General features: G+C 46.0%; 1 protein-coding gene across 5 annotated transcripts in view; it reads right to left on the bottom strand.

Annotated features, from left to right (window-relative positions):
• mtss1lb (MTSS I-BAR domain containing 2b) overlaps window positions 1-19418 on the bottom strand; it is a 96513-nt gene that overhangs the window by 59622 nt on the left and 17473 nt on the right. For all 5 annotated transcript variants that reach the window (XM_083759876.1, XM_083759878.1, XM_083759877.1 and 2 more), the window contains exons 2-3: window positions 17426-17487; window positions 17083-17156 (exon numbers count right to left, since the gene is read on the bottom strand). In XM_083759876.1, coding sequence (XP_083616002.1) covers window positions 17083-17156; window positions 17426-17487 — 136 coding nt within the window. The remainder of the gene's footprint in view (window positions 1-17082; window positions 17157-17425; window positions 17488-19418) is intronic.

Genomic DNA, 19418 nt, shown 5'->3' with positions numbered 1-19418 from the left:
GCTTCCACGCAGCATAATGTGATGCATTTTTGTCACGTAGGAGTCTCAAACAAGGTTGTTTCTTACACTAAACACTAATTTCTTTGGTGAAATTACATATTTACACGTGTGAATTTGCTTTCTTTTGGCTGTGTACGATAATTTTCTTTCAAATTTTAAGCATCCAAGGATAATTCAACATTTCCCATCTGGCCGCGCTGATATAGAAGCTGGCAGATCAAACAAGAGTCAGGGAGTGTGCAGCCATGCACACACATGCACACTAACACACACATTCACGCCAAGGCCGAGTGTTGGGCGATGGCCTGAAACATGGCCCTTACTGAACTCCCTCCCTCCCACACACACACACACACACACACACACACACACTCATTCACACACGAACACATCAATGTACGCACACACTCGCACGCAGCCGTGCACACACACGGGAGGTGAGAATGGCTCTGAGAACAGTTTTGTGCAGAGCAGACTCGCTGGCTGGAGTCCAGATAGGCTTTCTAGTGAGTGTGGGAAAAACACTGTTTCATTACTACTGATTCTCTCTCTCTTTCCATCTCTCTCTCTCTCTCTCGGAATCCAAATCAGATTCACTCGAGAAGCGATTGACAATCCTCACATAATGCTGTTACGGCATTGTCGACATGTTTGTTGCGGCATTTCCTGTTTACTGCAGGCATGCGTTTGTTTGTCCAGCGTCCACTCCATGCCGTATAGTCTGCAGTCAGAGCACATTACTCCACTAACTCCACTGTGTTACATTCAAAATCGCAGCGTGACGCATTGTTCAAGATCAGGGGCGCTCCTATCCTACGGCAGGGCTATTCAACTAAATTGTCCAGGGGGCCACATTGTCAGAAACCTAAGGGGCGAGAGGCCGGACTGCATTAGGCAAATAAAGGTAGACGCCTCTTCCGGCTCTGGGGCGGATGCTCTCAAGAGAGGCCAAGTTTTTGCGTTGGTGCCAAGGAACGATAATGAAAGGAAGGGACATGGAGGCCGTGACTGTAGGCCACCATGACACTCCAGGTCCATATAACTCTATGGGCGCACTTCCACCCTCTGTCGCTCCAATGAACTGCAGCGGCCAATAAGGCATCTATTGTTTTTATAATAGTAAGAAATATAAATGCCTTACTGACCCAAACCCCCCCCCCCCCGCCCCCCCCCCCCCCCCCCCTACACTTGACACAACGTGCTACCACATTTTCACAACTTTTATTTAAGATGCAATAGATTTGATTAAGATGCACGATTATCGGGAGGGGCCAGCTAGAGAAAAAGTCAGACTGTATGCGTGTAAGAGAGAGAGAGAGGCAGAGACCCCCCCCCCCCCTTGGCATCTGTATCGTAAAAGTGTGGGCACTGTTGCCATAGTGATGTACCCAGAGCCAGAGAGAGAAAGGGGGAGAGAGAGAGAGGAGAGAGAGAGAGAGAGAGAGAGAGAGAGAGAGAGAGAGAAGAACAGATATACTTTAGAGAGGAACAGAAAAGGAAATGGAAGAGAGAGAATGTAGGGAGAGAGAGGTGGAGAGGGTGCACGGGTCAGAGGGAAAGGAGAAATGTAGGGTGAGAAAGAGAAAGCCTGAATTAAGCGAGCGCACGCACGCACGCACGCACACACACACACACACACACACACACACCATGAAGGACAAATGGCACTAGTGGCATTTAGCAACTTAGCTCCCTTTTAAGGTCAACAGAGCAGAACTACCAAACTACAGTATGAATGAGAAAACGAGAGGCAGAGAGGAAGAGTGATTTGTGAGAAGGGGTAGAGAAAGGGAGAGAAACAAGGGGGAAAGAATGAGCGATGAAAAGAGGGAGGGAGTGATACTAGTACACACAGAGAGAGAGAGAGAGAGAGAGAGAGAGAGAGAGAGAGAGAGAGAGAGCTGAAACATCATGCTATCACATCACAAAGACACTGCCGTTGGGAAGATAGAACTGCGGAAAACTGCATGAGACTGTGAGAAGGAAAATAAACGCATATATACTGGTGGTGCACACACCGCACAGTAAAACCCTCACTGTGAGTGAGTGTGAGTGTGAGTGTGTGTGTGTGTGTGTGTGTGTGTGTGTGTGTGTGTGTGTCTGTGTGTGTGTGTGTGTGTGTGTGTGTGTGTGTGTGTGTGTGTGTGTGTGTGTCTAGCTGAGCCAGCAGTGGCTGCACCAGTTATCACGCCTGGCTGATGGCTGTTAATGCTGTGGATTAACCCCTGGCTCCTGCTAACTATGGATGCTGGCAGAGTAACACAGCGTGTGCGCGAGCACACACATACACACGCACGCACGCACGCTCTCTCTCTCTCTCTCCCTCTCTCTCTCTTTCTGCAACTACAACCACATAAACATGAACATGAACGTTGGTGTAAACTGTAAACTCAACATTGATTCCTCCCTATTTAGAGGATTCAATGTCAATAATATAAACAGATATAATGTACCCTAAATACAAACTGACCATCTCTATCACTGGAGTATATCACACGCAGTATAGCCAAGCGTGTAGTGTGTGTGTGTGTGTGTGTGTGTGTGTGTGTGTGTGTGTGTGTGTGTGTGTGTGTGTGTGTGTGTGTGACAAACATGATCATGCCAGCCTTCACCCACAACGTTGGTGGCATACTGTGTACATATGTTCCCCTCAAGTGGTTCACTTGATAGTGTAAAATTGAGAATACCTTTTCTGTCTGTCTGTCTGTCTGTCTGTCTGTCTGTCTGTCTGTCTGTCTGTCTGTCTGTCTGTCTGTCTGTCTGTCTGTCTGTCTGTCTCTGTCTGTCTCTGTCTGTCTCTCTCTCTCTCTCTCTCTGTCTCTCTCTCTCTCTCTCTCTCTCTCTCTCTCTCTATCCACCCCCCCCCCACCCCAATCAGCACCCTGTCATCTCATAAGAGGGGACTTGGCCTTGGAGCATTAAGCCTCACTAACCCTAACCCTCTGCTTCCCATGCCTACCAAGCGTGTATGTGTGACTGTGTGTGTGTGTGTGTGTGTGTGTGTGTGTGTGTGTGTGTGTGTGTGTGTGTGTGTGTGTGTGTGTGTGTGTGTGTGTGTGTGTGTGTGTGTGTGTGTAGTTGTGTACGTGCGTGCGTGCGTGCGTGCGTGCGTGCGTGCGTGTGCCTGCCTGCCACATAGCGGTCCTTGTTGTTGACCTCGGGGACAATACCACACTGTGACATGAGGAAATGTCCTTAGAGTGCGGCCAAAAGAGCGAGAGGAAGAGAGAGAGAGAGAAAAGAAAGGAGGAGACGAGGAGTGGCAGAGGAGTGAGAGGAGTGAGAGGAAGTGAGCGAAGTGCCAGCGATACAGAGACCATGATGATGATGAGTGGCAGCTGGGGAGGACAAATGGAAATGAGCAGTGGTGGAATACTCACATGTTTTACTTAAGTAGCCTACAACTTCTACAAGTATCAATTCTGCTAAGTAAAAGTCCAGAATTAAAAAGTTACTTGAGTAAAAGTACAAAAGTATTGGTATCAAAATGTATTTAAACTACCAAAAGTAGAAAGTACTCCTTCCTTGTGCAGAATGTAAAAAAAATAGCAGATCTACGATGCACTGTAGGTTTTCAAATAATTGTAGTGGAGTAAAAGTACAATATTTGCCTACTTCTAGTAGAAGTAGAAGTATTGAGAATTGAAGATACAATATCCTCAAAAGTGTACTGAGTAAATGTACTTACACACTGAAAATTAGGGAGGAGAGGAGAGCAGAGGAGGAGAGCCTCCATCGTGAGGTTTTATGTGTGGGAGGCAGAGGGAGGGAGAGAGAGAGGGTGGAGGGAGGGAGTTAGGGTGGAGGGAGGGAGAGAGAGGGTGGAGTGAGGGAGAGAGGGTGAAGAGAGGGAGAGAGAGGGTGGAGGGAGGGAGGGAGAGAGGGTGGAAGGAAGGAGAGAGTTGGAAGGGAAAGAGAAAGTGCTCTGGCAGAGGGAGAGAGGAGTGTAGGAGCAAGGGAGTGAGAGAGAGGGAGGGAGAGAGAGAGAGAGAGAGAGAGAGAGAGGAAGGGAGTGAGAGAGAGAGAGAGAGAGAGAGAGAGCTGCTTCCCACTCTGCAGTACTGATCCTCCTAGACCTATCGGCAGCATTTGACACAGTGAACCACCAGCTGCTCCTAGACACCCTAGCCCTAGCAGATATAGGCATCGGTGGAACGGCACTAAAGTGGTTCTCCTCCTACCTCACCGACCGGACCTACCAGGTTTCTTGGAAAGGTCTGTTATCATCCCCCCGAACCCTCCAAACTGGGGTCCCAAAGGGATCTGTACTTGGTCCCCTCCTTTTCTCACTGTACACTAAATCCCTTGGCTCTATCATCTCTGCTCACAATATATCCTATCACTGCTACGCCGATGACACACAACTGTTTCTATCCTTCCCCCCCTCTGCCACTGAGGTGGAAGAGCGCATCACCGCATGCCTGGCTGACATCTCACAGTGGATGTCCTCCAACCACCTCAAACTGAACCCAGACAAGACTGAGCTTCTCTTCTTCCCAGCTAAGTCCTGCCCTATGCGGGAGCTAACTATTTCCGTAGACAACGCCCTGGTAACGTCTGTCCCAACAGCCAGGAATCTTGGTGTTGTCCTGGACAGTCAGCTCTCGTTCAAAACTCACATCACAGCTGTCACTCGATCCTGTAGGTTCACACTCTATAACATACGACGAATTAGACCGTTCCTCACCCAGGAATCAGCCCAGCTCCTAATCCAGACAACAGTCTTGTCAAAACTCGACTATTGTAACTCCCTCCTTACTGGCCTACCAGCATGTGCACTTAAGCCTCTCCAGCTGATCCAAAATGCCGCAGCTCGCTTGGTCTTCAACCAGCCAAAATTCTCACATGTCTCCCCCCTGCTCCGCTCCCTCCACTGGCTCCCGGTGGCTGCCCGCACAGAATACAAAACTCTGATGCTGGCATTCAAAGCAACCAAAGGTATGCCTCCCCCATATCTTGCAAGTATGATCGAACCCTACAAACCCCAAACTCTTCTCCCTTCTGGCTCCAAAACTGTGGAATGCACTTCCCATTGCAGTCAGAACTGCAGCATCACTCCCAATCTTCCGCCGTAGTCTGAAAACCCACCTTTTCAGACTCCATCATGGCCCATAGCACTTACCCCTTAGATAGCATTTCTGTAGACTTAGATAGCATTTGATACAGACTTATAGCATGTTATGTAGACAGCACTATAATTGCATTGTATGTAGTCATAGCACGTCATAGTACATATGTATAGCATAGTAGTATAGATGTATAGTTTATATGTATAGCTTCATTATATAGATATTCCACTGCTACTTTCTTAGCTTACGCATGTTTCTTGATAAATGTTTTTATGTGATGTATTCCCATGCTTTTTTGTTCTTGCTTAATGTAAGTCGCTCTGGATTAAGAGCGTCTGCTAAATGCCTAAATTGTAAATTGTAGAGAGAGAGAGAGAGAGAGAGAGAGAGAGAGAGAGAGAGAGAGAGAGAGAGAGAGAGAGAGAGAGAGAGAGAGAGAGAGAGAGAGAGGGAGGGAGGGAGGGAGGGAGGGAGTGAAATAGATGCACATTGTGAGCAGGGCTTAATTAAAGACAATAATGTTGTTTTTGTAGCCCTCTCTGCACAACAATGGGCCTCTCAGCCGTGGCCTACTTAGAAAGAAGGGAGGAAAAGAGGGAGGAAGAGAGAGAGTTAAAGAACAGGGGTGGTGGGGGGGGGGGTGGGGTGAAAAAACAGCAACAAAAAGAATAGATTCTTATTCCATAGCCCTCACAATGAACCCCACACGAACCCCCCAAACGCAAAACTCTGCACTTTTCTAGGACAGAAGAGTCAACTCACTTACTTTCTTGAGTCGGAAACTGCATCGAAACAGACGTATGTTGCCTGTTCCCATGTACTGTAATTATGTCCAAGTAGAGTGCTATGGGGCGCCCAGGCGGTGGCGTAACCGTCTGGGGACCCGACTGGTAATCCAGTCGCAGTGTGCCGCCGAGCCCGACACGGCCTTTACTGCATGTCTTCCCCCATCTCTCTCCAGTTTCCTGTCAGCCTACTGTCTGTCCCTTCAAAAACCAATAAAAAGGTGTAAGCTGCAAAAAAATATAACTTAAAAAAAAAGAAGAGTGCTATGGGGTAACATGTACTGTACTATGTCCAACGTGTCACAGAGTGCTACAGGGGTGATACGTTTTCGAAGGGCCAACCCGGAAGCTACACACATTTCCATGGATTCTTTACAATGGATTTTGGATCAATTAAGACAATCTAATGTCTGTGGGGATATAGAAAAATATAGAACGAAGGCACATCGGCATCGGCATTGCTGGCCTGGCCTGGAATCGTACCTGTGACAACCAGGGGCTCTGGCTCCCAGGCGGGTTCACTAACCACTCAGCTAGAGCGTTGCAAGTCCTGCTCCCTTTCATGACGACCACAGGCCCAGGAAATAATTCCCCATAGACATTTCAAAAAGTATTTATTTAAAGATCTGTAAGCCTGGATCAAAGCCAACTCGGATCGTAACAAATCATGACAACAAACACAATACTTTGGGCCGAACAAATAATTATAAAGGTACAACACATTTTTTGTTGTTTTTCTTTGTAATTATTTGTTCGGCCCAAAATATTGTGTTTGTTGTCATGATTTGTCACAATCTTACACAATACGCTCTTCTTAACTCTATCTCTACCGCTAGCTTTTAGCATAAACCCCAGTTCCATGGGCCAGCATACACGTTCACTTTAAAGAGTCGGAGTTTGCCCGTATATATACGGACTTGGGATATGACGCCACCTAGCGTCAACGTACGTATACGGACTTGGGGGAAAAAAAGAGTTAAGTTAAAGTTTTACTTCAGACACTGCAGGCTTAATGCATGTGGTAAACAAAATGTACAGATACGTTGTTTAGTAAATCAATTAATCGATTAGTCGACACATTTACATGACAATTAGTCCATGAATCATTCATTTAGTGGAGGACAGCCCTAGCATACTGTAGATACAGGAATGACTTGACTGAGAAGCACACGCTATAAAAAGCACATAGCGGCTCGGAATTCACAGTGGAGACGACGGGTGTAATTTATGTCATAGAAAGAAACTCTCTCAGGCTTATGTTAACGCATTTTGACCTGAGAAAAGATTCTACAAATGTCTTCTATTCTAAATCCTGACAGTTTTCAGAAAAACCTGTTTCTATGTCAGTGGTTCTCAAAGGTTTTCATGTCAAGGACCCCAAAAACGATATGTAATTGGCCGCCCCCGCCGCCGACTATTTAACCCATTTCCCGTCCAGAATGGGTTAACCACAGGCCTTACGTTCACGATGCGCTGTGAGCTTGTAGATCAGCTATTTTCAGCATGCAACCAAGTGTAAAATCAGCCAATACGACGCCATCAAGGCCCGCCACACAACCGCCAAAATACATTTTAGTCGACAAAATCAACTGTAGATTTTAGTCAACCGAAATCAATCATCAACCATAAAACTAGACCAAGACTAGAATGGAATTTTATTCAAAATATTATGACTAAAGCTAAATGAAAATGTGCTGTTAAAATCAACACTGGGGTATTATTGCAGGTCAGTACAGTAACATTTAGCTCAATGATTCACGACAGAGATTCAGCTCTTACACAACTGACTGGCCATGGCTCCTTGTGGCGTGGGGGTCTATAAATGCACCTTTCCTTGCGTGACAGAATGTATGCTACATTACTAGTGCTCTTCAACCATGAATGGCATGCTATCTATGAAACGCAGCCACGTATCTTGCTCAGATTTCCCCCACTCCACTTGGCAACAACATGGCTATTTTCTCCCTCTCTCTCTCTCTCTCTCACTCACACACACACACACACACACACACACACACACACACACACACACACACACACACACACACACACACACACACACACACACACACACACACACACACACACACACACACACACACACACACACACACACACACACACACACACACACACACACACTCTCTCTCCTTGTTGCTTGGCAACCGTGCTCATAAATGTGTGATCCCTCTCATCTGTGATTGGCTTCGGGGACATACAGTGATCCAGCAGATCCAAACCTGCCGACCTTGGGGAAATATTTTGTGCACCACAATAGTTTGTGCACTTTGTCTGCATATGAACAAGAGTAATGGTAAATTGACAATGTTGCATAACAATATTACATTGATAAGTTATATTAATAATTATATATATGTCGGGCCGGGCCGACCTAGCGGTCCGGGCACCTAGGCTGCTAATCCAGCGGGTTTGACTCCTAACCCTGATGACCTTTGCTGCGTGTCAATCCTCATCTCTCTCCCACTATTTCCTGTACACACGCACTCACGCACGCACGCACGCACGCACGCACGCACGCACCACAACAGACTACTGTCCAGTTCCTTCTGTCTTGACAGAAGACACGCTCTTCATTTTCTGACTTGGTGCTAGTATGCTCTCTCTCACGCTCTACTCTTCTCTCTTTCTTCACAACTATATACTCCATTCCTCAACAGTCTGGAACAATCACCAACTGACCATGAATGTTTCCTATAGTCAACCTCCTGAGTCAATAGAGTGTATTGAATTCAGATTCAAGGCAGACATTGTGTATTGAATACACACACTGTCTGCCTTGAATCTGAGACCCTTTCCACACAAGAACGGCTCGGGCTGTTACCCCAAACATAATATCGTCCACACTTACTCCGGCAAACACACAGCAAAGGACTGTAATATTTTCCCGGCCTGTAGGTGGTGCTGTAGCGGCCAAAAAGCCACAAATAGAGAGAGGAAGACAAGACAGATATCAACATGCATGGACCAGGGGGGCAGTCAGACAGAGGCTGCGTCCGAATTCATTCCCTATGCCCCATATAGTGCACTACTTTGGCGTTCCGCCATTTTGTTGTAGTGTCCGAATGTGTAGTGAGCATTTTTGCACCCTAACATAGTGGACTGAAGTATCCCACAATGCACCGGGAATTGTAGGGAGCATCCGATGGTCACTACAAAAACACAGCGAAGCAAATCTGCCCCATAATGCATTGCTCAAGCTCGCTCTTGAGCGCACATGCACGCGTTTGCGCACGTGCGCTGCTTCTGCATGCATGCGCTCATTGCGCTCCAACTCAGAAGAGGCAGAAGTTGAACCAGCGAAAGAACTCAACACAAATGTACTTTTTAAACTTTCGTTTTCCCTTCCCTGGCGGATCTCGAAGCTACAGATCTCGAGACAAATTATCTGTGCATTTATTTGAAATTGTTTTATTTCATTTATAATAAATTACTCATTTGCAATAGTATTACTGATCCATTGTATCACCCAGGCCCAGCGCATGACGTTAGGAGAGGAATCAGTTGCTTGCTGTAGAATATATTTGTGAGATTCTTTATCACAAACGTAGGCTAAATACATGCATGTGAGACACATTAATTGTGTCCGAACATATGTTTTATTAATATTCATTAATTCCTGCCATGAAAAAATATGCTATCTAACATTATTTCATTGAATTGCGATAAATACATTAAAACTTCATTATGTATTTCTGTTAACACCAAACGTCCGTATTATTATTGTGAGCAGAGCTTGTAGATCGGCTACTTTTGGTAATTCTTTACCAAAAGTAGGCCTACCCGATACAAGCTCACAACACGGACGTCGCGTTGCTTATAGATCGGCTATTTTTCATAGGCCTATGTTATTTTAAAATAACCTTTTTATCATAGACATATAGGCCTAAATGCCTGCAAACATATTTTCATTAACCTATTTTTTCTTTATTCATTCATGAATTTAAAACTTTAAAAAAATTGTCCTTGCAGGGAGGTGACAGCCTGCAGTCACTTATTTGATACAGTCTGTTCCTATTGAAAATTCAGCAGCAGCGTTTTGACTGGTTTCTTGTAGTCAGTTGATCCTTCATATCCAAATGAGTGAAACGGCCGGGATGATTTGTTTATTTTTCAAACAGTTCTTTATGAGGCGATCTGAAAAAACCTAATGGGGATTTCATGCAAATAAAAAGTACATGAACCCGCGGACCAGCGCCCTCTACCGATATTGACGTCAGAGTCGGTGCTCCCCATACAGGGAGTATTGTCCGAAATCATCACTATAGAGTCCACTAGAGTCTGGATCCCCGTATGGGGGGTAGGGAGTAGGGAACAACCCTAGCAATTCGGATGCAGCCAGATATTTTGTGAAGCCACTAAGGAAATCGGGACTTCCTGAACTGGCATTGGGCCCAAAAAACCCCATATCTCCATAGAGGTCCATGTATTTGGGCCCAACTTCACCTAGACTGTATTACCTTAATAAACATGGTCATGAATACTTTCTGCTTCGAGTCACTAGTTTAAAGTCTCATTTCTCATGTCATAATATTCTTTTTGGAAAATTATGGTCCCATTTATTTAAAAAATGACCATAAAGTCGAGTATGTTCTGAGGGGCGTGGCTACCGTTGCAGTCTATTATCGGGACCACCCCCCCGTTCGAGTTAAAATAAATACCAACGAAGAAGAAGGGGGGAAGTCCCGCCTCGTTGTCTGGGCCAGCCAATGGCCAGATGGGCCCAAACGGATCTAGAAAGATGGCGATTTACAATTCAAGGACTGACTGGCTTCATCTTACGTCCATATCAGACCCGGAGAACGCTTTGTCCATATTCTTTTACAGTCTATGGCAAGGATGGATGGATTGACAGCGGTGGATGTGTGCCATCATTAGATATATACTAATCTACATGTCAGTAGCCTATTAAATGCCATAACATGACACATAACTTTGATCGACATATGAGCAAACTCCCCGGAGAGAAGTGCTTAAGCAGCAACAAGCAGTCAGGACTCTGCTAGGTAAGCTATCATTCAGTTAGCCAGTTAGCAGGAGGAGGAGGTCGCCAATCAAAAATAAGTTTTACTCTTGTCTCATCATGGACACCGTCATCTTTTTCTTGACGTGAGGTTAGTTTGGAGGGGGCGAGGGGACTATGACGTCACCGGCCCGGGGAAGATACGGCATTTCGGAAACGACAAAGTAGCGTCTCCGAAGTTTGTCTCTCTGGGAGCCAGGTTTAAAAAAGAACCGGTTAAGAGCCCCAGAACGCTGTCTCCGTGTGGCAGGAAGGGCAGGTCGGCAAAGTACTTGTGCGGGTAACGCAGACTACGTCCTCGTGTAGACAGCACCTGAATATGACAGTCTCTGTTTGCAGTGGAGGCAGTGTGACTACGTCCTCGTGTAGACAGCACCTGAACATGACAGTCTCTGTTTGCAGTGGAGGCAGTGTGACTACGTCCTCGTGTAGACAGCACCTGAATATGACAGTCTCTGTTTGCAGTGGAGGCAGTGTGACTACGTCCTCGTGTAGACAGCACCTGAATATGACAGTCTCTGTTTGCAGTGGAGGCAGTGTGACTACGTCCTCGTGTAGACAGCACCTGAATATGACAGTCTCTGTTTGCAGTGGAGGCAGTGTGACTACGTCCTCGTGTAGACAGCACCTGAATATGACAGTCTCTGTTTGCAGTGGAGGCAGTGTGACTCCTCATTCTCAGCTATTTTGAGTGGTAATGAAGTGCAAAGAAATGACCTTTTAACTCAAATTCCTATGTCCTAGTTGTGTTGTTGATAATACAACTGAGAAACCTGTGTACTAAATGCCTATTGAATGATGACAGACATTAGGATGTACGCTCTGCTAAATTATGCAATTTAAAATCCATTTCTGAAGCAATGGTTTTATACAAATGAATACATATTATCCATATTGTCCTTGTACACTCCATGTAAAATTGTAGGCCTACTTTAAAAGTGTAAACCACCTCACAAGAGCCCTGCTGTGTGTGTGCATGTGTGCATGCGTGCATGTGTGCAGGAGCATGTACTGTATGTTAAGATGATCCAGCTGTGTGTCTGAGGCGAGGATGAAGAGGAAGAAGAGTAGTAAAACGCTGCTAAATTAAAGACAGAACAGGTTATTAAACACACACACACACACACACACACACACACACACACACACACACACACACACACACACACACACACACACACACACACACACACACACACACACACACACACACACACACACACACACACACAGCAGTCTCCTACCCACATCAGGGGTGAAGGCCTGTTGTTGGTTTGTTTATGTGCTTCCGTTTTTCTGTGGTTTGTTGTCTCTCTCACACACACACACGCACTTACTCTCTCTCAGTCAGACACACACACACATACACACACACACACACACACACACACACACTTACTCTCTCTCAGTCAGACACACACACACACACACACACACACACACACACACACACACACTTACTCTCTCTCAGTCAGACACACACACACACACACACACCCACACACACACACACACACGTTGGCCCCCATAGAAAGCGCAAAACTGCCCTACTTTCTTGGGGGGTAGAAGAACTTTGAGCTTGACATTATTTACAAAGTGGCTCAAGGTAGGAAATAGGGCCAGGAGGTCCATTGAGCCTTATGGCCCCCAAGATGCATCATCCTCTTGATTAAAGTTCATTTGTAACCTTAAAGTGCACTCAAATTCTTAGGTATTATCTCTCCCACACACACACACACACTCACATGAGAGAACACACACAGCACACACAGGCACACGCACGTCGCACACGCACGCATCGAATTACTCTTGCTTGCGTTTGCTGTCTTCCATTTCAAACTCAACTTGCGTCCAATTTTAGGAAACACTGGGAAATCTTCCACAATGAATGGGGTGATGTACTGCTGCATGATTCATATTCCCTGTTCTGTACTCCTCTGTACTGTACCCCCTGCTGTGTCATATTCCCTGTTCTGTACTCCTCTGTACCCCCTGCTGTGTCATATTCCCTGTTCTGTACTCCTCTGTACTGTACCCCCTGCTGTGTCATATTCCCTGTTCTGTACTCCTCTGTACCCCCTGCTGTGTCATGCTTGAAAAAAGAAATCATTGTCTCTCCCTTTCTCTTTCTCCCTGTAAACGTCCTCTATGGATTTCCTCCAGGGCTCCAGAGATAGAGAGAGAAAGAGAGAGATAGAGAGAGAGAGAGAAAGAGAGAGAGAATGAGACAGAGAGACAGAGAGAGAGAGAGAGAGAGACAGAGAGAGAGAATGAGACAGAGAGACAGAGAGAGAGAGGGGAGAGAGAGAGAGAGAGACAGAGAGAGAGAGAGAGAGAGACAGAGAGAGAGAATGAGACAGAGAGACAGAGAGAGAGAGGGGAGAGAGAGAGAGAGACAGAGAGAGAGAATGAGACAGAGAGACAGAGAGAGAGAGAGAGACAGAGAGAGAGAATGAGACAGAGAGACAGAGAGAGAGAGGGGAGAGAGAGAGAGAGAGACAGAGAGAGAGAGGGGAGAGAGAGAGAGAGACAGAGAGAGAGAATGAGACAGAGAGACAGAGAGAGAGAGAGAGAGAGACAGAGAGAGAGAATGAGACAGAGAGAGAGAGGGGAGAGAGAGAGAGAGAGACAGAGAGAGAGAATGAGACAGAGAGACAGAGAGAGAGAGGGGAGAGAGAGAGAGAGACAGAGAGAGAGAATGAGACAGAGAGACAGAGAGAGAGAGGGGAGAGAGAGAGAGAGACAGAGAGAGAGAGGGGAGAGAGAGAGAGAGACAGAGAGAGAGAATGAGACAGAGAGACAGAGAGAGAGAGAGAGAGACAGAGAGAGAGAATGAGACAGAGAGACAGAGAGAGAGAGGGGAGAGAGAGAGAGAGACAGAGAGAGAGAATGAGACAGAGAGACAGAGAGAGAGAGGGGAGAGAGAGAGAGACAGAGAGAGAGAATGAGACAGAGAGACAGAGAGAGAGAGGGGAGAGAGAGAGAGAGAGGAAGTCAACAAGAGAAAGTAAGCAGTCAGCGGAGGCTCAGAACCAATTATGTTTAATACTTGCAGCTGTACAAGAACAGAGCATGGCATCATCAGTACCCTTTGGTCCTGAGTGTGTCACATGCACACACACACACACACACACACACACACACACACACACACACACACACACACACACACACACACGCCACTGTAATCATCTGTCAGAAGCACACTAAGGAAGACAGAGGGCATCATTATTGGCGCTGTCACGTCTGCCTCCACACAGAGACACAACCATTGTCTGTCTGTGCTGTAATAAGAGAGTGGAGTCTCTCCAGCTCACTGTGTGCTATACTAGTGCCTGCATCAAGTCCTTCCTTCATGACCAAACAAGCACATTCTAGTTTGCGTGCACGAGTATGTGTGTGTACGCGTGTGTGTGTGTGTGTGTGTGTGTGCGTGTGTGTGTGCCCGCCCGTGTGCGTGTTCCCGTGTGCGCATGTGTGTGCGTGCGCGTGTGTGTGTGTGGCAGTGGCATCTGTAATGAGCTGACAGAGCTTTGGTGATTTCCTGTCTGGCCTGTAAAAAAGCAGCACGAGTCTCTTCCTGTATCGTCCTCTAGGACCCCACCTGGGGGGCCAAGCGCGCGCACAGCCGCACACACACACACACACACACACACACACACACACACACACACACACACACACACGGCCAGACAGCTGCACCAAATAAGTCACAATGGGAGGAGAGAACGCCCATGTTTAGTACGGTACATACTCCTTCCGATCCTCATCCGACATTTTCTTCGGAAAGGGCGGTTCTAGAACTTTTCCTCAGAACCATGATGAGTGCATGTCCTGACTCTCCGAACCATAGTTCGGGAAGCCTTTCCATACCGTGAGATTTTCTGACATCGGAATTAGTATGCATGTATGTGACTTTCTATCTGATACTGCAGTATTCAGGGGGTACTTTGAAAGTTAGTATCCATCAGACCTGATCAGAATCAGAACTCAACACACACTCCATAGAGTCCAATTTCTAGCCTGTTAGAATTTGTCACTAGCCAAACTTAAAGATGGAGTGCCGTGCTGTTTTTATCAGGTATTATTATTATATAAGGAAGAAGAACCTTTTCAAAAGAGTGTACAGTATTTGTTAAAATGATGGTTTTATGTCGACACAGCCACCAGTTCATTAAGTATACATGAGTTTAACCATAGCACAACCCACCTAATCCAGTCCTTCCGCCTCCTCCTTTAACACCACCTACCTGTCCTACTCCCTCCCCCTCCTTACAAAAGGACTGCCCTGCATGGCTCTGCCCATTTGTTTACAAAATGACAGAGGGAGGACAATTTGGTGTCTGTAATGTAACAAAAACTCATGTTTTTGTGAATGTTAGAAGAACACTTCTCTTATTTCTGAGATGGCGCTTTAACGTCACAGCCTGACAGCAGAATCAATTAGTTTGATACATTTAGCATGAATAATATACTGTAGGCTATTGGCTATATCCGGCCAAACACCCTGGCATTGACACAAAAACACCTAGGCCCATGATGCACCCAGAAGACCACCTCCACTCGTCTATTGCTCTGGTCAAACTAAATTTACAACTTCAATATGCCGTTCCTTCTGACTCTGAGTTTCAGCAAAAGGTCCACGAAAACAAGTCACAAATATTGTCTTGAATGTTTATGAAAATGTTTCAACAACACCAATCCTTTTAACAACATATTAATCTGAGGGTCCTTCACATGAACCACTGGTCAAGCCAACCACATCTCCCCTGCAAGTTACTTGATGATGAAAACAAGCCCAAGTTGCTTGTAATAGCCGGACATGGCAACATACACAAACAGTTACTTCTAATTCTTGCCGTTACAGCCTTAGCCCTAACCCTAACCCAAACAAGAATGCACACTACACTCTGAATCAAAGCCCGACCACTGAAAGAAACACAACCTGGATTCCTTGAGAACAGCAAAGCAGCTGGACAGCAGAGCAGGTAGACTATATGGCTGGTTTGTGGAATCTACTTGCTTCCAAGCTAACGGAAAACAATCTAACTGGTAATGTGTGGTGTGGTGTGGTGTGGTAATGTATGAAATGACTGTTTGACAGCTGTAACACAGTAAACACATTAGGTTTGACTGTCAAGCATTCAGCCTCCAAGAAGAAACCCTAAATATTGCACATTAAAAACACACCAGGGTGTATATAAAGTACTGTTCACCTCATAGACACATACAAAAATCGTGGCACTCCATCTTTAAAAGATATGTCCAACAATCAGCTAATGGAGCAAGTCTCCATAAACGTTATCAAGTTGTCAATGAATAGTGTACACAGCCACGTTGTGTAAAAAGATAAATGAATATGTAAAAACATACTTGTTTCCTGAATTATTAGTGCTATAGGCTATACTACTCACATGTTGACTCTGCCAATAAATGTTTACATTAATGTACAAAGCAGCAATGTGGAAGAAAAGGAAAAAGGATTTTATTTTTTTACAATAAGCACTAGGTTTGAGATCCGTTTTATAACACAGATCTCAGCTTACTGTAAAAATAGGCTTTATGTTTATCAGACTTTTCTAGGCTAGGGGATACATCACTCATCTCGATCCCTTTAAACAGTGCTTGATAAATGCTTTGAAGTCCGGGACAGAATGAAGCTTTAGGGCTGTTGGAAGCTCTTTCATCAGTGAAAGTAGAACTTAGCAGGCTGGTTGATAAACATCGCTCCCGACTTAATGGGATTCCTGTTTGTGTTGCCATTCTACAAGGCACATTACACTCAAACTGAGCACAACTAACGCAAAGCATATTATAGCCCCCCAAAAGAAAATCACACTTGTGTGAAATTATGGGCACCTTTGGGTGCACGCACAAAGTCCATAGACTTGGGTGCCACGTTACGGGGGGGGGCACACACAAAGCCAGGCGTTGGAGGGGCTAGCACCCTTCAAACACACGCATGCACGCAGAGACACGCACGTACACACACACACACACACACACACACACACACACACACACACACACACACACACACACACACACACACACACACACACACACACACACACACACACACACACACACACACACACACACACACACACACACACACACACTATGCCACACACACACACACACACACACACACACACACACACACACACACACAAGCTTGTCCTACCTCTTGTATTGGTGGCCATGTCTGCCACCTTCTGAAAGGCATCCAGGAAGGCCACAGCAGCCAGAACCGTGGTCCTGTGGGGACAAGGCAGAGATTTACTTTAGTGTCAGATGGTCGAGATATTGCATTGCTGATGTCAGCATCATGTTATGCTTTAGCTATTGAAAAATAGCAGATCTACAAGCTCGTAGCGCGCCACCGAGTGGCACGCTACGAGCTTGTAGGTCTGCTATTTTTGAAAAATCAACATTTTTAGAATCTGATCTCAGGTCAGTTAATTCTAAATGACAATCTACAGGACACTGCACACAACTGGAAGCTGTTGTTAGTTGTTTGGGCTTACCGGAGCTGGGAGTGGAGCTTGGTGGCCTTGGCGCTGAAGTCCTCCCACACTGGATAGGAGCACTGGGAAAACACACAGAGCACTGCTTAGAAACACACCACACATTATCCTCACTGGGGAAACATACAAAGCACTGCTTAGAAACACACCACACATATCCTCAACTGTGGTGGCAGATGTTGTCTCAGTAAGCCAGCCCTCTCTCCCTCTCCATAAGGTGGGGTGAGTGCAGCAAAGCATTATGGTCATTGTAGTAATCCAGCAGTGAGACCAGTGTCCATTACATCACAGACACATTGAAATACTAAAATATCTAAAAACACAAATTAACCACATAAAAACCCCCAGGAAAGTGTTTATTGTCTCCCAAACATAGTTTTCTGATCTGGTTGCAAAAGGGGGTGAAGTGGCCCTTTAAGTGCTGTATATAGGCTATGTGTATTTTCCGTAAGTGAAGGCAGAGGTGAAAAGTAGAGACTGAGGGAGGATGTCTGGTTGAGTACAATAACTAACGTCTACATCTCTATGCTGTTTCACCAACATAGGACACATGCATGCATATATTGTAGGCGCTTTACACACACATTCATACACTGATTGCAGCGGAAGCCATGCAAGGTACCAACCAGCACATCGGGAGCAATTTGGGGTTCAGTGTCTTGCCCAAGGACACTTCGACATGTAGACAGGAGGAGCCGGGATTCGAACCGCCGACCCATGGATCATTGGACGACCTGCTCTACCTCCTGAGCCACAGTCGCCCCTATGGGGTGCCCCTAGGGGTGCAAAAATAAATAATTTACTATAATAATATATATCGACGTACAGCTTTCATTCATGGATTGTAAGTTGTAACATATTCATACACTAATGTTCAATCGTACAGTACTTGGTTGCACTCTTAAAATTCAGCATGTCTACCTAATTCATGCAGTGACTCATCTCTGCTTGAATTGCAAAATGTATGCATCTATAGCATTTTAGACTAAGCCCTTCATCTCCTTTCCTTCATCATCCTCTCTCTCTCTCTCTCTCTCTCTCCCTCTCTCCCTCTCTCCCTCTCTCTCTCTCTCTCTCTCTCTCTCACCTTCCTGCAAAGCGCGGGGCAGGTGTTGTAGCGTTAAGGGCCTTTCAAACGTGAAGCGATATAATGCGCCTATAGTTCATTTTCAATGAGACCTGCGTTTTTGCAGTGCGACAACGCAAGCATATTTACGTGAGCGCGGTCCCGTGAATTTGTTGCGACCTCTTCAACAGACCTGCAGCAGACCTGTCGTTGATCCAGGCAGCGTGTGCGACTGGGCGTTCCTCGCTTCCCGTTTGAAAGGCCCTTAAGTCTGACATACGTGGCTGGTTAAGACTGGTTAAAACGTGGCTTATGCGTGTGGTTAGGGTTAGTAATTAGTATTATTGGGAATGGGACGCCGGACTATGCTCCATTGCACCAATCCCCCCGTATACCTAACCCCCCAAACACACACACACACACACGCACGCACAAAGCACTTGACAGCCACTGGGAGCAGCCAGCACCCGGGCACATTCCTGGGGGTCTGGATGTCCCGGGGACCCCCCGGGGACCCCCACACGGTACAGTTGCACCGCTCATTTCACACAGGTGTGAAATAGTTATTTGGACGTCGATGTATAGCATTGTAGCAAGGTTATGCAAAAACAAAACGTAGAAGCTTAAAAAGTAAGAAATAAACCAAGGAAGAATCACGAATAGAAATGTTACTGTACCATATAGTGAATAATACCATGGAATGAAAGATTGAAGAAAGAGGAATGTAAAAGAGGGGGAGGGGCATGGCATGGCGAGGTGCTGTGATGTCATAGGGGAGACGCTCTTTGATCTGGCCTGTTTGATGTGGCTTAATTTGGTCTGAAATCACAACCCCATTTCCCTATGGTACAACCCCCGCTCCCACAGCCACACACACACACACGCAGGTGCACACGTGCATGCAACACACATTTGCGCATGTACACA

This window comes from Protomyctophum parallelum (assembly GCF_964188405.1).
Source record: "Protomyctophum parallelum genome assembly, chromosome: 2".
NCBI classification, from domain to species: Eukaryota; Metazoa; Chordata; class Actinopteri; order Myctophiformes; family Myctophidae; genus Protomyctophum; species Protomyctophum parallelum.
The sequence above is the reverse complement of the archived record's forward strand: the minus strand, read 5'-3'. Positions and strand labels throughout refer to the sequence as shown.